Source organism: Podarcis bocagei (assembly GCF_964188305.1).
Source record: "Podarcis bocagei genome assembly, chromosome: 4".
NCBI classification, from domain to species: Eukaryota; Metazoa; Chordata; class Lepidosauria; order Squamata; family Lacertidae; genus Podarcis; species Podarcis bocagei.
Window position 1 is genome coordinate 86,814,406 of NC_138128.1, and position 24,147 is coordinate 86,838,552.

The window sequence follows — 24,147 nt, forward strand, 5'->3', positions numbered from 1 at the left end:
GCTCAGACTGATGTAATATATCAGAAGTGGATATAATAATTGAAGTTTTGATGAGACACCAACAAAAGTAAACGTACATAGTAATTGTTATTGTTTTCAATATCCCACTTTTATATTCAAAACAAAGTTGCTTATGGAGAGAATATGTATGCAGCACAGTAGCAAAGGCCAATACTGGTTCCTATATCCTACAGTCCCATAGCTTCTCCCATTGTTCCAGCAGAATTGTATAACCTATATCACGTGCCCACTTAATCATGACCTCCTTCACCCCTTCGTCCTTTAAATCCTACTCTAATAACAGATTAAACATTTTGGATATATTCTTTTTAGAATTTTGTAATAATTATTTCTGTAATTTTGATTCGTCTTTTTCAAATCCTATTATTTTGTCCTGATTGAATATATGGGTGATTTGGTGATATTGCAGCCATGCCCTATTATCTATACGTACCACTTCAACATTAGGAATGCTTGAGGAATTCTTTGTGACTAGCCTGATTTGCACCTCTGAGGCTAACGTGCCGGTCAGAACACAGTTAACTTTCGGATTTCACATTTTGATGCAGTTCTCCACTTAAACCAATGTACAAAGCTACATATCTTACAATAAACAATTAAGAAATATTGACTTTGGGAGAAAACAAATTCAGGACAGTGGGTTGAGTGAAAAGATATATTTAAATATGAAGTTTCATACAGATCCTTTGAATTTATAAACTTCACTGTAATACCTAACTTGATTTATATGTGGAACTGAGAGAGGCCAGAAACAGACTGTTCTATTGATCTACAGACAATCTGTTCCTAGGTCACAGTTTTTAAGAGGGCCTGGGCAACAGTTCATGCTCAAAGTTGGGAACAAGCAGTAAGCCATTTGGCTCTGAGTGGGAATGGTGCTGAGATACTTACTCTTTAAAATTCCAAAGTACCCAGTAAGGAAACACTTAGCTTCATGGAGGTTTGTGCCACTTACGTGTGCACTACTTCTGATCTCGTTATTGTGCTTTCACAACAGAACAGTAGATTTTCTTGAAGGATCTTAAATACCACGGTTCACATTGTCAAAAGCAATTAGATCAAAGGGGTGGCATAAACTTTGCTGCAAATTGTATTTGGAGTGACAGTTTTCTCTGTGAGATGCAGTTTTAGTGTAGAACCCAGCAAAAAGCCCTTCTGCGCAAGCCCCAGTTGAATATTAATGTCAATGGGGGGGGGGGCTTTCTCAGAATAGCTCCCCCCTCCCCACAGATCCTGTCCTTAATATACAGGAAGCACAGTGGCGGAGGCAATATATATATGGTGATCCGATTTCTGCTGATCAGCAAAGAGTGCCTCCACTTTGCAGCTCCTTACTGGCGACTAAGTGCTTTTATTTACAGAGCCGGCTGTCACTTTCCTTTTGCTTAAAAGTTTGTGCATTATTTATCCTGGGAAAACATTTCAATTCACATCATTTGGTACAAACCCTGACCCATCGCTAGGCATAGCTTTCTGCTTTGAAATGCAGGGAAGCTGAAATTGCACCAAAAGCAGTGGCAGTGACCATTGTAGGGCCACCTCCTTATTCTTTCTCTCCAAGCGTCTATGCTTTTAACAGCAGATTGACACCCATAAATATTTTTAGACAGAACCTGAAAAAGCCTCACCTCCTTGTTTTCTGTAGAGAATAACATTGGTGGCAGTCCTCTGGCCATATGAGGGTTTACTCACATGTACATCTACAAATATAGACAGAGAGATCAAACTCAAATGAGTTGATGAGCCAAGCAGTCCACCTGATAGGTTATATCACAAGCCAATTTTTCACTGACAATACATCAGTTTTGTCGAGAGGTATCAGGAGGAAGCAGCAGAGCTAGTGGTTAATTTCTGTCCCTCGCTATCAAATCTCAATGGGCTGTCCTCGATTGTTTTGTTTCCTCAAATCCTATTGCACCCGGCCTTCCCTCTAGCTTTTCACCACTTTTTCTAAGGGACAAACTCAATGTTACATCAGAGATACATCAGCAGTCTCCCAAGAGTTTTTCTTTTATGGAACAGCTACCCTGGGAGGCTGCCATTTTAAGCAGAATAAAGGGGGGGGGGGCAACAGAGTCTCCTAGTCTACAGAAGACAGTTCCTATTTGAAAGGAATCTGCCTGGTCCAAGCCCACATAAAAGATAAAGACCCCTAAGAAGTTGAGAACAGGGACATTGAAGTTTGCCCAGTTAGCACCTAGCCAGCAAAGTGAGCTGCTGTACCTGTCCCTCCCCACTATTGTATTGAGATGTATCGTATTTCAATTACAGCTATCATTTAATGATATGCACCTTTTTATTTGTTTATATATTTATTTATAAATTAGCATATGTAAAGCTGTATACTTTTTGTGGTGTTTTTTTTTTTGGGGGGGGAGCATGTCTCCTGCCATTTCTCTATTCCAAATCACCTGCCCCAGCTGCAGGAGAGAAAGATACAGAAATACAGGATCCCACCCCAGCCTTCTAATGTGCAAGAAGGACATAGGGAGAGATGGATTTTGACTGAGCAAGGAGCTGAATGGTTAATCAACCTCTCCACTCCTGCTCTTGGTCATATCTTCAACGGCTGCTTTTCAATAAAACAAAACACCTGTCTGGAGATTGTTCACTTATCTTGGGTGTCACACAGGGTCGAGGACCCTCAGACTCATGGGCCAAATGCAATTGCAAACTGCTCTGCCTGGCCCTGGGGCTTCTCCCCACACCACCCACTCCCCAGTCTGTACCCCCACCAGTATTCTTCTTGAGTGTTTTTGCCTGGCTGGAATGCGTCCTTGAGCTCTGATAATAACTCTTGCTTGCTTGGCTGGAGGATTAAAATAGTTCTGATGCTGTTCTGAATACCATTTCCTTCCTCCTCCTTTGCCTGCATATTTTTGTCAATTACATCACAACATGTCATTGTGATGTGAGGTCACCTGATGTGAGGACTCCATAGCAACTTGTAAACAAAGGGTAGTGGGCAAACTAAGCTGAAGACTGTGAGGGCAAAGGAGGAGGGAGATGGTGCCCAGAAGTAGCCACTAAGAGAGGGAACAAATGGGTGCCAATAGCATTCAAATAACGCTGGTGTTAAGTGTGAGTATTTTGCAGTAAATTGGCTGCACTAAATGTGCTATTTTCAATGAAATATCAAAATCTGAGAATATTTGCTCCGAGTATTTGGAAGATTTTCTCTAGGTTTGAAGCATTAAAGGTAAAAAGGTAAAGGGACCCCTGACCCTTAGGTCTAGTCGTGGCCGACTCTGGGGTTGCGGCGCTCATCTCGCTTTATTGGCCGAGGGAGCCGGCATACAGCTTCCGGGTCATGTGGCCAGCATGACTAAGCTGCTTCTGGCAAACCAGAGCAGCACACGGAAACGCCATTTATCTTCCCGCCGGAGAGTTACCTATTTATCTACTTGCACTTTGACGTGCTTTCGAACTGCTAAATTGGCAGGAGCAGGGACCGAGCAACGGGAGCTTATCCCATCGTGGGGATTCGAACCACTGACCTTCTGATCAGCAAGACCTAGGCTCTGTGGTTTAACCCACAGCGCCACCCGCGTCCCCAGGTTTGAAGCATTTAATGATTCTAAAAAGCATTGCATAGACTGAACTGGCGAACTGGTATGAGAGTTCTTTGGCTTCCATGGATTTTCTTTAGATGTGTCACTGAGGAATTTCAAGGAAATTATCTTTTTGCTTTGACTTTACTTAAAATTCCAGTGGAAACAGTTTTCCTGCCCCTGCTGGGTTACTCATCCTCCTCTGCTTGTTTATACTCCCCCCCCCTTTTTTTTTTTGCTAAATGAAGGCAGAGGTGTGCCTGACAAGTTAAACTGCTTTTATATGGATTGCTGGGTACATTATGTTCTTGTATGATAGTGAGGGAATCTGTCCCAAGCATAATTTGTCAGTTCCACCTCTGTTAAACCAGCCCAAAGTTAGCTGGGTTGCCATCAACTGTTTCAACAGCTGTTTATAATCTTAACAGTTTATTCTGAGGCAGTAAATCATTGTCAAAGCCAAATGGTCATTTCAAAGACGTTTTATAAAGAACAACAGGGTTTCTTCAGGCTTTTCAAATGAGCGTTAAGGAACGAACACCTTTGAAACTGAGAAGATCAACTAAGCAAACTTAAAACATACAGTCCCATCTCCTATTTAAAATCACTTCATAAAGGGGGGCCCTTTTGTAACATGTTTGAGAAGCGGGGTCCCAAAGACTAATAAATAGGTTGTGTGTGTTTTTAAGTGGCTAATTATTTCAAAAGTTAATGAGCAACATTCAGTAGAAGAGCTGAATATCCACAGATTGGACTGTTGAAGCATTTTCTTTGCTGATTTATGAGGGACAGCAGAACATCAGGAACTGCGAGGATTGCTGGTGGCCGACATTTGCGCCACATAGTTATCTGCTTTAACTATAGATGTTGTAGATAGAAAACATGGCCCAGAATCAGTCAGTTACCAAGATGATGATGATGATGATGATGATGATGATGATGATGATAATAATAATAATAATAATAATAATAATAATAATAATAATAATGTATGGATTGCCTTTTAAATGTCTCTCAAGATGATTTTCAAACATAATACAAACAGCAAATAATAGTTTTTAAAACTGGGGAAAAACCTGAAGATAGGTTTCTAAACAATACACAATAAACAATGTAGCTTTCCAACAGGTTCTGTAACCACTGCTCTAGTTTGAGCAATCTTGAGAAACAGGCAACGTTCCAGAAAAGATAATTGCACTTAAACTGAAAAGACACATGCCACACAGTTGCATGTTTGTTTTACGCAGGATTTTTAAAAATGAAACGCAGCTACGGGAGGTCACAGTCATTAGTGGGGAGAAAGGATCTACAGTGGTACCTCGGGTTAAGTACTTAATTCATTCCAGAGGTCCATTCTTAACATAAAATTGTTCTTAACCTGAAGCACCACTTTAGTTAATGGGGCCTCCTGCTGCCGCTGCGCCGCCGGAGTACAATTTCTGTTCTCCTCCTGAAGCAAAGTTCTTAACCTAAGGTACTATTTCTGGGTTAGCAGAGTCAGTAACCTGAAGCGTATGTAACCTGAAGCGTTTGTAACCCGAAGTACCACTGTACTTAACCCTTTCCCCTTGGCTGGTTTTCTTTTTCCTGCTCAAAAGCATACAAATACCCCAACTGCAAACATGTGGGAGCCATTTGTCCACAATGGAAGTTTATGTTGATTGAAACTGCATGCAAGTGTGTGAGTCCTTCCCACGGAATCAGCATCCTTGAGGTGCCATTTCTTAAGTGGGCAAGGCCAGGCTTTTTACTCTGCTCTAAATTTTCACAGCCAAAGGGAGGCTTAGGCCTGATTCACACACTTGTCCCTTAGTTGATTCCTGTATACTTAATTGCGGGCAACAGCATGTGTGAACTGACTCTTTGTGAAGATAACTGAGTTTGAAGGGACATACGCATTCCATCTACGTATATTGTAAATATGTATGGTGGCCTATTCATATGTGCAAGTATCATTTGATGCATTGCTCTCAATCAGTGCTGGCCATGCCTGGATGGTCAACAATTTTTAGGGGAAGGGGCTATCAGTATATGATAAATTTCTTGCTTATCAGATGCTGCAATACTAGGAAACTGAAAGTTTGAAGTATATTGTATGCACTGCAGAATAATGTTGTTAAAAATATAGTGCTTACCACTTTTCTTTTTTTAGTATTCCCTCTTTAAATTTCTTATGTGTCTTTGCTTCTCCTCAAACCTGCTGATACTTGCCGTAACAGACCAAATCCAAAACATCACACAAACACCTCAATTGAAACAGAAAGTGCATGGTAGCTTCTTGCCAAACACATAAAGGCAATTATTATACATAACTGTTTAGGAATTTATATGTATAAATAAGCATAAATTTATATGTATAATTTCCTAAACAGTTAAGTATAACAATTGCCTTTCTGTAGTGGATTTGCCTCTGAGTCGTAACTCTGAATATTCAGTCCAATAATTTTATTTTATCATCTAATGATTTAAGCTGTGATTTTGAATCCTGCATAATAAGAACAATGCATATCATTAAAAACTGATTCTCAGACAATAAAAACACCTTATGGCTTTGAACAGTTCTGAAGCTGGGTGGGAGGAGAAAGAGACTGAGCAGTAACATTTTTTTCCAAAGGCATCATAAGGCAGATTGCAACGTAACAGTTCAGGTGTAGTTCAGCCTCGCAATGTTCAGAGAACGGTTTTCTGAATGACTTCAACTTATGGGAGTTTCTCCTGGGAACTGTATTTTAGCCACATAAGTGATCTTGTTGCAAGGTCCATTTTCAATTTTTGTAATGGGACCTGTGACAAGATGGTATAAAGTAAATAAATAGAGAAAAATAGAAAATGAGTTTAGGGTTAGACAAACCTATGCCAGCAGTGACTCTAGCACCAGCAGTGTAATATTGACATAATGTAGTTGAGATCCTATGAGGTCCCAGCAGTGAAGTTGACAATAAAATTATACCAGTTTAAACAGGTAACACAGCAGCCCTGACATCATTTCCATAGCATATCACACACACCCCTCCCAATCCTAGGTGCTGTTGTAGAAAGGTGCTGGGAATTGCAGCTTTGTGAGGGGTAAACTACAGTTCCCTATATTCTTTGATGGGGTGTGTGGTTTAAATCAGTGTTTCCCAACCGGTGTTCCGCGGCACACTAGTGTGCCGCGAGACGTTGCCTGGTGTGCCGTGGGAGGGAGGCGGGCGAGTCGGGCGGCGAGAGGCGGGGCGGCGAGGAGAGGCCGCCCAGCGCGGGGCTCTCGCCATCTGCCTGCCTGGCTGCCTGCGTGGCACTGACGTCACGGGGCTGTAACGTGCCCCACATAGGCACACGCGGGGCGGCGAGCGAGCTCCCTCCCACATCCCATCACCGGCTCTGCACCAGGCGGTAGAGATCGGCGAAGTCGCCGCGCTGGAAGGCCAGCAGTGCGCGCGCCTTGGCCAGGCTCTCGCCCGCCTGTGCCTCCAGGCACGGCGCCTCGGCGTCGGGCGGAAGCGAGCCCAGGAAGCGGCCCAGCCGGCCGGGGTCGCCCGCCTGCAGCAGCGCCTCGCACACACACGAGACCTGCTCCGCCGAGAAGCGCGGTGAGCGCGGAGGATTGGGCGCAGCGGAGGCCAGCTTGGAGAGGACGCAGCAGCCGTCGCCAAACCCGATCCTCCTCCTCCTGCTCCGCCGCCGTCCTCTGGCTCTCGGCCGGGAGGAGCCTGCGGCGACGGGGCGGGCGCCGAAGTTGGCAGAAGTTGGCGCGCCTCCTCGGCAGCGCCTTCGTCCTCCTCCTCCTGCCTCTGCTCTCCTCCGGCGGCGGGGGCGCGCCGCCCTCCCCGGCCGGGGGGCTCGGCGGGGTCCGCGGGGAAGGAGGCCATGTTCGCGGCACGCGGGATCGCGGCCCCCCTCGCCCGCCTCTGGCCCGCTCCCCTCCCCCTGCGCGCTGCCCTAGCCGTGCGGGTCTCCTCCCCCTGCGCCGCCGTCCCCTTTCCACATCCTAGGAGCCGCGGTCCGCCTACCGCCCCCAGGCCGCGGCGCGGCTCCCAGCCCGGGCTGGCCTCCGCCTCCTGGGACGCGCGCCCACCCCCGCGGCCCCCCAAACTTCGGAGCAACTCTCCAGACGCTTCTCCCCCGCCTCGGTCTCCCTCCTTTCCACTTCTCTTCCCCCCTTCCTTCCCTCTTTCTTTCTCTTTCTCTCCCACCCGCCTTTCCTTCTATTAACTTTCCTTTCCCCTCCCTTCGTCCTTCCTACTTTTACTCCTGGGCTCCTCCCCCCTTTGCGCAGCCACAAATCAATCTCTCTCTCTTTTTCCCCCTCTCTCTTCTTTGCTCAGATGCAAAAAAAGCGCCGCTTTTTGGAAATCCGGACTGCTGTCCCCGCTGAAACGATACTTTAAAAAAGGAAGAACCCACTGGCTCTTATTTCTGTTTAAAGCAGTAGATCCCGAACTCTTTTGGCCCACTGCCCCCTTGGTTCCACATCCCCCAGTGTCCCCTATGCTTACTCTATAGAAAGCATTACAGGGGTTAACGCGGCTCGCTAAGGAAGATATTAATAGAATTCTGCATTTGGGGGGAGACCCTAACAGTCATCTACCATTACCTTCTATGCTGTTACTATTTTTTTATTTTTTTTACATAAGTAAAAAGTGACCTTTCCCCATCTGGCATGGTGGTGTGCCTCGAGATTTTTTTCATGAAACAAGTGTGCCTTTGCCCAAAAAAGGTTGGGAAACACTGGTTTAAATGTGCTCTAAAGGTATGGTTTGTGGGCAGTGGAAGGTGTTGGGTTTGTTTTTTTTTAATAGATTATTTGACCTCATGGCATCACTACCACAGTTACTGCAGAACTCTTGGCATAAATGCATGATAGGTGGTGTGCTAAACACAAGTGGATTAGCCATGCCTCTGTTAGCTTACAACACAGAATTGAACAATAAGCCAGGGAAAGCCTTGTAAGCAGTAACAAGGCAGAGTTAACTTCAGCAAAAGTAGCCAGGGTGGGGGGACATAGTGTCGAGATGCCTTTCTTGAAGGCCTTTAAGGCCTAGCTTTTGAAAAAGAAGATAGAGGGGAGAGCTGCTCCCAACATGGCAGAATGGGCCACTTCATGCTAGCTTCCAGACTGGGATCCAACCACCAGACTCCTGGGGAATCCACCTTCCCCATTTAACAGTGGATTGGTCTTTAGCCAGCATTTACGTTAAGCCGAGTTTCTGTTAACCAAGAATCTAAAATGGCAGTATGAAGTGAGTTTCATACCCTGTGTGAAGAGAAACACAAATGTCTGAGGGAAGGGAATGTGCATGCCTGCGGCTGGCTCCTCGGCTAACAGAGTGGCCACATGGTTTCTGCACTGCTTTAGTTGTGTGGAGGAGAAGAGAACCAAGGGTCCTGAAAACAGATGGGCTTTTATGAAAATAGCTGGTTCAGTTAGAGACACCTTTCTCATCTGCCACCACAGCCTCTCTGCTCCTAATTAAAGTCAAGCCAGCTCTGGCCAAATGAACGAGCCGAAAATGGGTAGAGGGATATAATCTACTGCTAAGCATATGGTGGCATACATTAACTGCAAACATAAATAATAGTAGCAGAGAAACAAATTACGGCTCCTTTGTATTATTATTTGTTGTTCTGCATCTCAAAAGGAAAGCAAAACCTTTTAATATGCAGGTGTGTGCATATATATATATATATATATATATATATAACCTGATACTGAGAAATAAAATTTACACACACACACACACACACACACACACACACCCTCTCTTTATGAGCATTAATTATATACCAGGCAAGGAAGCAATTGCCTGTGTGTTATGAAATATTAAATCAAAATGCTTCCTGTTTCCCAGATGTCCCAGAGATAAATACAGCAGTATTTTGAAGCCCCTCCCGGAGCTGTTTTGCCTGCAAATTTATAGTTTTGTCTCCGTTTTCCGAAAACCCTGTTTTATGTGAAGTATAGCACTCTTGGTAGTTTTTAAGGAGCGAACTCCTCTGGAGTGCCCTGTGCAGGCAACAATTCTCATGCAGATGGCTCACAAGGGAACTGAAGTCGAGAGGCTCCTTTAAGATGACAAATGGGTTGAAAGTGTTATTGTCTTTGATTGCATGCCTTACATCATCTGTATGTTGGAATAAGAGGGCTATGCTTTATCTTTAGCCATTTTATAAATATTTAAGCCCTTATAGTTGCCTAAAGATATTAAAGCATATTTTTACAGGATTTGGAATATAAATATTATATGTAGTACCAAAGATACCAAAGTGGTTTTAATGAATTCATAATTTTCTGTTCACTTTTTATTGGAATGTGGTTTATGTTCCAAAAGATCCATTTAAAGAACAGGCCACTGCTCAGTTCCCAGACAACATATTAACTGATGGTAAATGTTATTGGAGCTGTTTTAAAATTATGGGAGGAAAGTTATAATAAAAGGAGGACCGGGAATTCCAAGACGTTCTCTCTCAATCTCCTTGTTTTAACAAATGCAGCTAAATCACACAGAGGCATAAACTCTCCATCTAACACTACTAAATACCTTGACTTGGAAGTAAGAGTGCTGCATCTGATGGAATTTACTTCTATGTGAATATAGGGATGTGGCTTTGTGCTGTTCAATGCAGTGAGACCTCTGAGTAAGTCATTCTTGGGGGGGGGGTGTCAATCTATAACCTGCCTATGTTGAGGCAGACAAGTCAAATATAGACCTGATTCATCAGCATTATCTTTATACAACTAAAATTGACACACATTTCATTAATGCTGGGCTTTAGCACAGTACCAAATCATATTTTCAGATGTCTAGCTATTGTCACAGCCGGCTGCAAATCTTTTCAGTTTTCAATAAAATGTAGAGAGTTTCTTCTTTAATATTTCACAAAGTTTCACTGGTTCCCAGTGGGAGCCTATTCTGGGTAATGCTTGCTAATTATCAACAACAAAACTAGACCTACAAAGCTGGCAAATTACCTGACCCTTTACATTTTAATGAGACAACAAGGGTTTCACGAAGTGATGTTGTTTCAGTGGTTAATGGTGTCAGCAATGTTGTAATTGTAGGTTGAGGCACATTAGCTGAACAACCCCCAAGTAAGAAGAGGGTTCTCTCGACAGGCCCTTTAGAGAATAGGACTAGGTATTATCATTAAGCCTGTGTCGTTTGCATGCCGCTAATCACTTACTTTATTATCTTGTGTATCCATTGTCTTTCTTTAATTGCTCTTTAAATTAAAATTAAAAATAGTTTCAATGCCCACAGCGGCTGTGATAGTATCTTGATTATGAAGATAGCTTCGACAAAATGGAACATATCGATAATATATTACAGGATTATGAGAGAGGTTTGATGTTATGGCTGATAGCCGGCAGCCTCCCGAGCATAATTCCAGGATATTTCCTTGTTTTGGCACATATTGTTTGTTTAATAAATGGTTATTTATGTGCATTTAGGCAATTACTTTAGGAAAGTTCATGAATTTAAAAATACAGTGTTTTCTCTTTGGCTTAGAAGGTTGTGCCTCCAAAGGAATGTTAACTTCAAGATGTTCCCAATGTATAATGGGAGGAACAAAGGGCTAGGGTTTTGTTGTGTCCATGTTAATATTTTAGTGCACAACTGGCAGTGATGCTGCACAGCATCCCATCCATGTGGCATTTGTTTAGTGCACTGTCCAAATGCTGGTCAATTCTGAATTCTTTTATAGCTGGCATGGGGAATATCTGGCCCACGGTTAAGTCTGCTAGGCCTCCCCATTTGGCCCACAAGGCCATTTTGGCAAAGCAACATGCATCTGCCCTAGACCTGACGTTGCACTGATACCAGGGGCGGGCAGGGGTGCCAAAAGGCTTTACTGGGCCCACTATACTGTATGTAGAGTGGGTCTTCTGCTGCATTCACTAAAGAGGACACATATTTGCCTAACATTTATGTATACTTTATGTGGCATGCAAATCTGTACCTTCTTTCTCAGGTGGCAGTGGAACATTCAAAAATAAACCAGGGGTCACGCGCAAGTAATAAGAAGCCCAACAGACAGAATATATCAACAGGTGGAGCATTCCCTAAAATTGTGGTTCCATACTGCAAAAGGCACATACAGTGGTGCCTCACAAGACGAAAATAATCCGTTCTGTGATTCTCTTCGTCTAGCGGTTTTTTCGTCTTGCGAAGCAGGCCCATTGACGGATTAGCGGAGTAGCGCTATTAGTGGCTTATCTGCTGATCGGATCAGCTGATAAGCGGCTTAGCGGCTTAGAAAAAGGGGGGGGGGGAACCAGCAGGAACTCGCAAGACATTGTCGTCTTGCGAAGCAAGCCCATAGGAAATTCGTTTTGCGAAGCACCTCCAAAACGGAAAACTCTTTCGTCTAGCGAGTTTTTCGTCTTGCGAGGCATTCGTCTTGCGGGGCACCACTGTATCTTGTAAGGGCATGAGAGCCTTGCTCTCCTCCAATGCCTACCCTAAACCATAAAAATAATCCCAAGTTTCATGCATTGTAAGCAAGTTGTGTTGTTGTAGGTCTGACTATGCTACCTTCAGTGCAAGACCAGGTGTGACATTTCAGATGGAGGGGATCAAAAGTAATTTACGATTTACGGCAGTTCTGTTCAGATGATCATGATTGGGATAAATTCAAGATTTAATTAAAGCAAGCACAGAATACATTTGTTGTGGTTATTTATTAATACTTAATAATAACTCCAACATCCCTCCCATTTTTGAGCAAAAAAATTGAAATCCCTACTCAGCCATGAAGCTATTTTGGTGTTCCTGGGGCCATCACTATCTGTAAGCCTCATCTAACTCACAAGGTTGTGCAGATATAATAGCAAGGCGGAGAAACCTGTGTATGCAGAAATAAGTAGCATCAATTGCAGTGGTACTTACTCTTAAGTGTGCCTAGGATTGCAGCCTAAGAGAGTTACTCACAGCTAGTTCAAGATGCTTCTTCAATGACTTTTAATGGCCAGAATAAGGTATTTCATTACGGAGGATAGTTGGCTTGTGTTAAATACACCTTCCATCTTTGGGTGAGTTTTGGAGAGCGCACTTGTGAATTGCAATGTGGCCAGTAAAGGGAACACAAGTCCAAGCTTTGCAACTAGCTAACAAAAAGGCAATGTGGTGGGGAGGGATGTTTTTTATTTTGCAAGAAGTTCGTATTATTACTTAGGAGGGAAATGTTGCATTTTTAGTAACATTAAAACAAATTGATTTATTCCCATCATCTGTGGCCATAGTAAATCAACTGTGAAGCATATTTTGGTTTAAAGAGACACTTACATTTCCCCAAGTGGCTTCAGTTTACATTTACTTTTGCAACAGCAATCAGTGTGGAGAAACCTACTGCAAAATGATGCCGTTTCTGGCTTGCCTTAAAAATTTCTCCCCAGGATGACTCTCCAAATTCACTTCGAAATTCATTTTAGGTGATAGTGAAATCTAATGACAGTCTAAGGATGTTCAGAACCCTCCTGGGAAATTTCACTAGGTGAAGATAAACTCTTGTATCTTCCTTGGAAATTTCTTAGATGATCTCCTTAATCAGCTGTGACCTTCATCTTAGATGGAATTCCAGAGCTGTTTTAGCTGAATGATTCTAGTTCCACTGAATTTTTCAATGGTTTGTTCTGTTTTATTGAATGGAAGACAACTGTGTCTTTTGCACACACACACACGTGTGTAATATCACATCTCACAGGCTTGAGCTTCCACAGCACACCTTTGCTTACTCTGAAACTGACTAAGGCTGGTGGCTCCTCCCTGCCCCCCAATTGCCTCTTACCACGAAAAGAATTGCCCTTATGCTTACTTATAATGGGTGAAATATATATTTCAAAGATCTTACACTACAGTTTAGATTATCATGATGGGTGATTAGCTTTGAGTCATTCTTTTGTATTTTAAATGCTTTATTAGTATGCTGCATTTTATGGTTATCAAAGGTGCACAAGTTGTAGTTATTAGAGGGAATACAGAAAATTCGTTGTGTGTGTGTGTGTGTGTGTGTGTGTGTGTGTGTGTATTTTCCAAGAATCTTAAGACAGACTCAGAATCACAGTCCAACCCCCTGCACTGCAGGAATCTCAACTAAAGTATCCATGGCAGATGGCCATCCAACCTCTGCTTAAAAACCTCCAAGGACAGACCACCACCTTCCAACAGAGTCCATTCCATTGTCAAACAGCTCTTACAGTCATGCTAGGAATGTTATCAGGAAGAACAGCAAGACATGATTTTTAGCATTACTTTGCTCCATGTCCAGCTGCAGCACTCTGATCCTTCCCTGCCATTCTTGCTGCATGGAGGTGCTCTGGATGCTTGCTTCACAAGATTTATATACCACTTGATTGCAATAAAACCTCAAAGTGGTTTTTGGCAAGAATGAAACTATCAGTAAAAAGCATTTGAAAACATCTGTAGTAGGGGGTGGGATATTTAAAATGGTAAGCTGAAGACCATATTAAAATGCTTGTCGACATTCTACTGGTCTGGATAGGCTTGCCTAAACAAACATGCTTTCAGCAGGCACCAAAAAGGGTACATTGAAGGTGCCTTCCTGATTTCCAAAGAGCCCGGCCTCCCTCCCCCAAGCCTGAAATGTTGCCATAGGAACATGGGGAGCTGCCTTATACCATGGGTCCAGCTACATTGACAGGCAGCGGTTCTCCAGGATTTCAGACTGGGATCTCCCCCTGCCATACCTGGGGATGCTAGGGATTGAGCTGGGCCTGCTTTGTTCAAACCAGGTGCCTTACCAGTGGGCTACAGCCCTTCTCCACAGCCCAGGGTACTGTGTCCCCCTGCTCATTACACTGACTATGCACAAATGAGTCCTTGCTTCTGGTAGGCTTTGTCATCTTAACAGCATAACTGCAAAAGCACTGCCAACTACAGATCTACAGAGATAATACGTGTATGGGAAAAAGAGGCTTCCGTTGTTTGGCGCTAGTGGAACAATGCCGCTAACTGCATAAAGAAATTGATGATTAGCCATCATATATAGCATAAAACTCTTGTTCAATAATAACAGTCATTATTATCCATCAGTCTGTACCTATTATCAGGTAACATAAATCCATACTCCCTGTAATACGTTATTGTAAAAGGTATTTATTTTAATGGAAGGCAGTGGCATAATGCAAGGGGCAGTGTAGCATAATGTTTCTGATGTGTTTTGTATTTCAACATAGCCTCATTCCTGCGTAATCTGAACATTCCCTTGCAGACTGTAAGAGATTTTATTAGCTCTTTTCATTCCAATTATTATTACTTATTTATTTTAAAATTTAAATGCAGCACATAAAAAGTGTTTCTTTATAATAAAAAAGTGAAGAAGGAAAAATAAATAAAAGGGGACAATTAACAACTGTAATTTTTAACCTACTGTATTTTGTGTAAATGAGTTCCAAATTTAATTCTATTTGTCCTTGCAAAGTTTATGTCTATAAGCAGTCCATTCATCGGTTGGCATGTGTAGTCAGGTCTTCAATCCACTGAATAAATGGAGCTGCACATTTATCTTTCCAAGGTATCTATATCAGAATCCATTTTTGTTGCCCAGTTGTCAAATTCCGTATAGTAGGTATGTCGTCCAAAAGAATATTATCCTCTTAAATTTCAGTTCCAATTTATTTCCAATTATGAGGAGGTACTTTTGTTTGTTTGTCTATCACACATCACCTGGTTAATATGTTTCGCTTCCTTGTGGCCACTGCGTAGGGATATAACTTTAAGTACTTGCATTGACCAAAGGAAAAACTGGGATGCAGCATGCAAGATTCAGCCTGCATTCTGCATGCTTTCTCTCAGGGCTGGACCAAGGTCTTACTGGATTGGTCTGCACAGCTGTTGCTTTTTTTACGAGAAGCTTATCTTTCTAGTATGTTTGCTTCCCCATAAAACTAAAAGCAAAGCATCTATTGTATTCTGGTTACACTTACTTTTTGATATCGGCTCATTCTTTCGGTATCTTCTTTGTCCTGTGTAACTACAAAGACTTCTTGCCCGTCACACAAGTTTAGGGCCCAAACAAATGTGATGTTAAATACACAAATGCCTTCAGCACGCCTGTTTTCCGCATTGTAATAGGAGCAGCTGCAAGAAGGGTTTGTGGAAGAAAGCAGGATCGGGACCACAGGGAGAGCAATAATCCTTTCCCCTCCCCATGGCATTCTCGTTGAAAATGATGCCCACCCCCCCCCCCCCACTGAAGCTGTTATTAGCCTCAGAGCTCTTGGATTAATAGCAGCTTTGAGGGTGGACAATTTCATAGCTCTAAAACCACATTTCATTCCAATATAGGCTGTCTGCAGTATCCTTACAGCCACATTGGCTGGCCACTATTGCTAAGTAGTGAGTAAGGAGAGGGCTTATCAGCACCCCAATACACTCCCCCCTTCCTCTGTTGCCACTTAACATCACAGCAGCTCCCTCTTCCTGCTTCACTTAATGCTCAGCAATGGCTACTTAACAGCATTTGGAATGTCATATTCCAGTTCCTCAAATATAGGCAGCCGCAATTTACATATTGTACAAATGGTTGGCTAATTATACCAATTTTGCTCTGAGTTCTGTGTGGGGAAAGCATACTTTTTTGGAGTCTTTATGAACAAGTGCAAGGAATAGGTACACACGTCGATGAATCACAAGGCTTCTGCAGGCCATTGAACATTAGATTTGCTCTGAAAGGGCAAAATATTGGCCCAGGCTATTTTGGGCTGAAAATCCCTACCAGCCCATTGACAGAAAATGACCAGATGGGGCATTTTTTAGTTTTGTCTGCCCCTTTGGCTTGCCCTACACCCTGGTTCTGTACATTCGGTGCTCAGAAGATTTGCCGAGCACCGGAAAAAAGTGTTCCACAATTTGATCACAACCCAGAACCCAGAAAGAGGCTGCAGTAGCAGACACCATCCCATTGCAAGGTGGCGAGGTGAGAGTGCAGCATGCAGGCCTTTTCTCCATGGAGACCTTGCCTGGCACAATGGTGTGCTTTGCATTGGTTTTAATTGTGCCTCATTGCGGTTTTATTCATGTACACATCTGCGGGCCCTACCAAACACACAAAGCTGGTCAAAAACAAGAGAGGGGAGACGGTAGCAGCAGAAAATGTGATGAATGTTGAGGTCCATAAAAATGCCGTTGAAGCACATTTTAAGGCTCCATTTGCCTTACCCTGTACACCTGACATTTTCATACTAGTTAAAAAGTAATTGTACTCAGAGACCTGGAATTTCTGTTAACATCGTCTGCTGAAGAAATTGTTGAAATAAGTATTGCAGAAGCGGGGAGGGAAGACTGCTGTGGTTATTACAGCTGCTGCTCAGGGGAGCTATTCAGATGCCTCATTTATTGGAGCTTAATAGATTAAAAGTCCAAATTGAGTCTCATGAAATAAGCCTAATCAAATTCTAATCTGCATAATTTCCCCATAAGTGGCAATGGGAATTTTTTTTATATAATTTATGTTTGAGCAGTTGCCAGTCATGTGTTAAACAGCATTGTTGTGTTTACTTAACAAAATATGTTTTGTTCTTTGTTTGCACTGATGTTTTTATTTTTGCTTTGCTTTTCTCACTTAAAAAGCCAGGTGCCTATAGAAGTCTTCCCTAAATTGCATTTAAAATTCCCTTTCTGAAACAGTGAGCTTCTGTTTACAACTCATTGGCAACCTGCCTTAGCAAACATAAGGATTAATGCAGTTTAATTAATTTGAATAGGTGAGGACAGGTCAGAATTCCTTAATACCAAGACTAAATTTAACACTGGTTTATACCAGAAAGCAAACAGAGGTTGGATAAGAATTTCAAAATCATGATAATTACACTCAGATCTTGTTAAATGGTTCATTCATGCCAAGTGGAACATACCCAGAAATCGGTATTCAAGTCTGCTGCTTGTTGCGTTTGCCCAGGTGAATGTATTTAGGCATGTATGTGATTTCCCAAGAAATTTCTTGCTGAAATTTCTTACTACCTCTGAAAATCCCTTGGATGTTTGACCAAAGCAGGAACCACCAATTTTATCTTGAAATTTCACTGTAATCCTATTTCAATGACAACACTTTTTTTAAAAATGAAGGAACAACTAGATGTGATACTAAGAAAGCTATGGTAGGATTTCCCACTGTTCTAAAAAGTTTAAGAGCAATTCTGCATCCTTCCATCCCTTCATTTTCCTTATGTATCTGCTATTTGTCCTGCAGGAGAAACATAAACGGACCATAACATTGTTGTATCTGCCCCCTCCACCCTAGAAATAACGGGGGTGGGGGGGTTATATGGAAATTGGGAGGGGAATTAAACACCTGCTCCTTAAACACTGTAGTTCAGATTAGATTTGAAGCCCCCATAGCAATTATTAAACTTTTGAGAAGAAGCAAGGCTTTTTAACAATTAGCCACAGGCAATCGCTTTGTCAAATGTGAAATAGCTCTGAATGACACATTTTGTGGGGCAAATAGATGAAAATCAGGGAGAAACTGGGTCAAATTTGTGTTCGCAAGCACACCTGTGTATATATGGGGAGGGGTTTCTTTGGATAGCACTGTGCAAAAAAACTGACCTTCCCCTTAACGTTTCAGAAGTCTTTAACCTGAATATATCTGCTAACTGGATTCCCCCACTCCTTCCATTACACATTGGGTATATATGTGAGGGTGCCAGCTAAAATATAGCTATTAGCCCCAACGGTCTGGTTAACTTTAGTTTGGGAAGCGGTAATTTCCACACTGGCTAAATACACAACTAGCTTTTGTCTCTCCTCGAAAATACTGTTAGTCTACTGTGCAGAGTTTAATACCTAAGGAGCACTCTGCCCTGGGGTCTGTTCCCCTTGGTGGTGGGTTAAGCGTTTCCCTGTTTGTAGCCTATGAAATTGGCTTATAAAACTTAGTTTCCCTGCTCTCTTGATGATAGGTGTATGATGTCGGAGTGAACCCTTCCTAAAGGTGTGTTCAGAGGGGTTCCCAAAGAGGTAGCAGACGCCAAAGAGCAGAGGGCCCCGAGGTCAAGCGAGGCAAAAACAAGATTCCTATCGAGCATAAATGCCCTTTCAGTGAAGGGAAAGAATATATTCCTTTAAGACTACAAGACATAATTGTATGTGTGGTTTTTTGTTTTCGTAAGCAGCTTTAGTTTAGTGTATTGTATAACTGGGATTAAGAGAAAATAATAAAGATGTGCTTGAATATTAAGGGGTTAGATCCAATCAGCCTTTTTTTGCTTGTGTCTGCGGAAGTCACTGCTTTTGTCTCTTGCTCTGCAGCTTCTGATCACCAGGACTGGCTTTTTAGAGGCTGCAGTCGGAAGCGGCCAGGAATCCCCATATCCTGACTGGAACATAGACTAAGGGTCCAAGCCAATATCCCCAATACTATTTAAATATAATAAATATAGCAACTCCTTCCAACACTGGGTGCTAGCTATCAAACTGCAAGATGTCTCACACTGCCTTCAGTAGCTCAAATAAGCTTTTGGCACAATTAGAAATTAAATTGAATAAATAAATAAATATAAATTTAAGGTAATTATCCCCCCTAGCAACCTACCAATTAAAGCTGCCTTTTTCTCAGGCCCAGGTCATGTAATTTCCAGAACATGATGATGTTTTTGAAGATGGTGGTGGTGCTGAAGAAGGAAAAAAGTTTATTTATTTAATGGTCCACTGAGAGACTCCCCAGCCATTTTCAAGTGGTTAGCAGAGGAAGGGCTTGGAGTGTGAGAATGACTGTTCTAGACAATAAACTGAAGCAACTGCTAGCATTGTAGCTCCTAATTAATGTGGGGTTATTTTATGAACCAAAGGAAAATCAACAATAACAGTCACCCCTCTTCAGTTTTATGGGCCCTAATATTTAAGCTTGGATGACTGCAAACATGAGAAGGCGAATGAAAATGGATATTTTGAGTAAAGCGTGTCATTTCTGAATGAAGGAGGGCTCTGTGAAGTAGAAGAGAATCTCTTCACATCCCCAAACAGCACTTACATCTCATGACTTAGCCTGTTTCTGGTACTGTAATGAAATACTGCTTTCCTAATACCCTGTGACCTGAATTCCTTCCTGCTTTGTGGGTGCTATTCCTTGACGTACAAATCTGTATTTTCTCAAGTCAGCATTTGATGATGGATGTCAAAATACAGGCCATGTATTATGCATATATAGCATTACCGATTTAAGGTGTTTACTTGTCAAGTTGAAGAAATTCAAAAACTTCACATCCACTGAATTCACACAGCTGTCACTTGCAGTTTTTCATACTTTCAAATAAAAGTTGTGATAAAACAGTTTGTTTCCTTCACTTTTTTTTTTTTTTTTTTGAAGGAAGAAAATAGGCAGCATCTAAAATTTATGCTTTGGGCTGGCTAGAAAAGACTGCAAAGAGGATGTTCCTGGAGGTTGGAAGGGGGCCTGCTGTCTACTCTCTTCTCCCTGCCAGCTCTCTAAGAGAATGGAAATAATAATAATACTTAACATTTTTATATATAAGCAAATTATTTCCCCTGGCAACCCTGGAGTGGACTTGTTTCATTCCTGTTGCTCTAAAGGCGCATTTATTTTATTGAAATATGGCACCCCCAGACTGGCAAACCAGGCAAGCTTTATTAATTTATTTTGGTGAGGAAATGCCAACCAGCCATTTAATTCCATGCACTGACTGCTCTGTTTCTGAGTGAAAAAATTATTTCGCAAATGTTTTAAATAAATGCATTTGTATACAGTTGTGTAGAACTAGCTTTCCATTCAGGGAGAAAATGCAAGCCATTTAGTACTTTTTTTCTTCTGTGCATTTGCTTTGTGTATACAATTTGAAATTATAAAGCTGCTGACAGTCTCACAGAAATGTCATATGCGTTTCAAACAAACACTGGAGAGGAGATAGTGGGGGTGGGTGGGTTGAGGCTAAAAGCTGCCATGCTAAGGTGAGTAGGAAGAGTTCATGTATTTATATTGCAGCCATATTCTGCTTAGAGAAGAATGCAAAGGACTACCAGTTCCATTTTGGAGAAGCTCTGAAATATGCAGCCAACTATAGCCTGATTTTCTGTTTCCAAAAACTCTTTCCAAACACTGCTGGTCAGATACACCTAATAGGCAGCAATAGAGCACAAAAGGTCGAAGCGTTTCACTTCTCGGCCTTGGCTGCTGACGTATAGATTTCCTCCCTAGGGCAGCATACGGGTGTTCAGGGGGTGGAGCCTTGTAGAGCAAGTAAGGACAAGGGTAAGGATAGCAGCACAGCCCTGTTCCTTGTTTTAATTACCTTTTAAACCGATTAACCATTCTGTCGTATGATAAGGTCTGTAAGATAGCATGGCATGGAAGGCATAGGTCAGTACAGAGATTTCAGTCCACTAATCTGAAATAACAATTCCAAGCTCGGTCAATGGTCTGCAGGTTCCATTATTATGTCTGACGTTAATTAGGTCCTGTCAATGCTGCAACTCAGCTAGGTATCCCTTACATACCATTCTGAGCTTCTTGGAGCCATCAAAACCAGCATGGTTCTGATTTATTTTTTTTAATAAGGAATACGGGGGGGGGGGGAGATCCAACTAGGATTGTCCTCAGTATCACTTGATGTTCTTGCTCTCATTTTGAAAATATATTTATCCACATTCTGTAAATAAAAACAATTCTGTTGATACTGTACTATACTACACTGAACTGGTTTCATTGTTTCTTGGATTGTCCTTGAGACTCCTGCCACGCCATTGCCACACCCTCTGAAAACCCCTGGCCTAAGATGATGATCATGGAGATCTGGACAGGCACATGTAGAGACATGCAATCCTTCAGATAAGCTGGCCCCATGCCAAAGAAGGGTTTTGAAAGCAAAGTAAATAAAATAATTTTTTTTAATATGCCCAGGAATAGACCAGGAACCATTGAAAGCTGTTAAATAAGTGGTAACCCAGTGTAACGCCTAAATTTTGGCATGATGTTTTCTCCGCAGTGAAGAGCCAGTGTGGTGTAGTGGTTAAGAGCGGTAGTCTTTTAAGCTGGTGAACCAGGTTTGCGTCTCTGCTCCTCCACATGCAGCTGCTGGGTGACCTTGGGCCAGTCACACTTCTTTGAAGTCTCTCAGCCCCACTCACCTCACAGAGTGTTTGTTGTGGGGGAGGAAGGGAAAGGAGATTGTTAGCCGCTTTGAGACTCCTCAGGGTAGTGATAAAGCGGGATAGGAAATCCAAACTCTTCTTCTTCTTCTTCTCCGCAGGGTTTTCACCACCAGGAATGGACAGATCATCACCAGACAACAGCCCGGTGCATGGCCTTCTACGTCAGCACTCAATCACAACAGGAATTGATATCCCTATTATAACAGAATTAGGTAAGAGAAATTGAAGGTGATCTGTTCTTGTTTGCTCATTTCTTTACCCTTCTTCTCTCCCTCTTTGCCAACCTATGGAAATGAACACAGGTCATACGTAGTACCTTTCATTTAATGTACTGATGTTTGTTTATTCTTGTGAAGGAAGGGCGGGGGGAAACCATGATTAAGCAAGCTCTTTCACTGAAGCCTGAACATAATTTTACTTCTTCCCTTATTTGGTGACAGATCTTCAGAATCTGCTCTATAAAACAAAGCTTGGATGCACCACCAGAGGGGGAACAGAAATCAGTGTTAAGAGTGGGGCTGATCCCTACATTCGGACAGAAGTGTGGGTGGGCAACCTGCCACAGCTGGAAGGTCCACAGGCTACTGCCCACCATTACACTCTGTTGTTTGCCCGTTGCCTTTCAACACTTCCCTCTCCCCCTTGCAGGTGGTTGTGGCAGTAAGAGCCATTGCATTGAGTGCAATTATCCCCCAGTTTACACTTGCCCGCTGGATTACAGCACCCCTGTGGGCAGATGCAGGATTGCACATCTGTTTATTAGGACTGATGTGCCAGAGTAGGTGTGGCTCTTTGGTTGCAGAGAAAATGCAACCATTTGCCCCGTGTGCTACCTGCATCTTAACCAAAAATAAGTATTTGCTTGTTCATTCCTCTGCTCTTATGCTGACAAATTAATAACTAATTTGTTCCGTAATGGCATTGGGAGTGTTATCATGGAATGTGGCGACCGTTTGCTTGTTTCCCATTTCTGCTGTGGCATTAGACTAGTGAGTGTTGTCAAGCAGTGTGAAGCGTGAAAGCCATTCTGTTTCTCATAGTAAAGGCAAGCTTGATTTGTAGTCCTTTTGTCCTGTTCACTTTCTTTCCATTTAGTTTTAGACCTTACCTGTCTTATCCCTTACTTTATTCTCTTTCTGTGCCTTCTTTCCCCTTCCACCCCAATCCCCTCCTAAACACTTTACTTATTAGCTAAGCCTGGCAAACTTCTGCCTTTGGTTTCAATCAGTCAGGAAAAAAACAGTGGAACTCACATTCTAATGATAACTGAACTGGGTAAGAAGTGCCTTTTTCCTTCACATCAACTGTCTTTTGTTTTATTGTTGTTCCTACTGTCATCAGCTTTCTCTTTTATTTATCTGGCTGTATCAGAGGGGGCTACCCTCAGAGCACCGCTTTGAATGTGTTTTATTTGTGATTCCAGTTGAAATCGACTGTCTTGTTCCGGCTTTTCTTAATGATTCTCCCCCCCCCTCCATAGGCAGCATCAGTAAATCTTTGATCACACTCATCTGACCTGCCGGCTGCTCCCATAGTATCTTCACACCAATTCATTTTTCTTTGGTCTAGACATTTTCGCGCTCTCTCTCTCTCTTGCTTTGCTTTCCTTTAAAAAAAAAAATCTAGCCACCTGTCAATTTGACTGACATGTCTTAACAGCTCTCAGAGGAGTCAAAGAAGAAATAAGAGACATTTTAGGTGGGGGAGAAAGAAACTCCAGCATCAGCTCTTCCCTTAAGCTGTTGGTTTGTTTTGGGGGCCCACTTTCCACACAAAAGCTAAGGGTTCTGATGTCCTGAAACCAGCTAAGCTTCTAAACAGGCTTCTCTGGGAAAGTGAAATTTTGATTAGCACTTCCTATGGCAAAGTCCTGCACTCTTAAACCTATCCTACCTCTAGTTCCATCTTAGCTCAGAGACATTTCATACTAATCCTAGCAGGAGAATGTAGGCCAGAACGATAAAGCTATTGAGGCTTAGCCTTGCAACGTTCACATTAGATTTTGCTGCGATTCAGAAATTGTCACCATGTAAAAGGTGGGAAAGCTTTTGTGTCAGGTATTAGCCTTGTGTGAGTTATTAGACTTTCAAGTCTGCCAGTAGGAAGTGGTATGTATAATACAATGATGCTGAAGATTGTGCCTTGGTTTAATTTAGCATTTGAAAACAGACTCTTGTCTTCCCCAAAGGTCCATTTTTGAAGCGGAATGTACTCTCTCAAATAGACATTTGCTTCAAAAAGAAGAAGAAAAGAATGTTAAACAAAGCAATTTTGTTATTCATTGACTATAAGACACAGAGGGATTTTTATAAATGGAGAATGTTGTGGCCAAAATTTGCCTGGGATAAGGGAGTGCTCATAATAAGGCATGTAAAACACATTTTAGTATTTTTGCTGTATAATATAGGACCAGAGAATATGGGTCCAGGACACTGTCTCCATTCCTTTCTGACCATCTTTTTTTAAAA

General features: G+C 42.3%; 2 protein-coding genes across 20 annotated transcripts in view; one reads left to right on the forward strand and one right to left on the reverse strand.

Moving 5' to 3' along the window:
* The window catches only part of KCNMA1 (potassium calcium-activated channel subfamily M alpha 1), a 566,228-nt gene that overhangs the window by 510,730 nt on the left and 31,351 nt on the right, over positions 1 to 24,147 (forward strand). For 8 of the 15 annotated variants that reach the window (XM_081191549.1, XM_081191547.1, XM_081191543.1 and 5 more), the window contains 2 exons: positions 21,778 to 21,891; positions 22,871 to 22,954. In XM_081191549.1, coding sequence (XP_081047675.1) covers positions 21,778 to 21,891; positions 22,871 to 22,954 — 198 coding nt within the window. The remainder of the gene's footprint in view (positions 1 to 21,777; positions 21,892 to 22,870; positions 22,955 to 24,147) is intronic. The other 7 variants (XM_081191548.1, XM_081191554.1, XM_081191544.1 and 4 more) reach the window with 1 other exon arrangement.
* The window catches only part of LOC308585812 (uncharacterized protein), a 229,543-nt gene that overhangs the window by 37,884 nt on the left and 167,512 nt on the right, over positions 1 to 24,147 (reverse strand). For 4 of the 5 annotated variants that reach the window (XR_014007561.1, XR_014007562.1, XR_014007563.1 and 1 more), the window contains exon 6: positions 1,650 to 1,721. The gene's annotated coding sequence lies outside the window, so the exon portion shown is untranslated. Of the gene's footprint in view, positions 1 to 1,649; positions 1,722 to 5,164; positions 6,357 to 24,147 lie in introns of those variants that run through there. The other variant, XR_014007565.1, reaches the window with a different exon arrangement.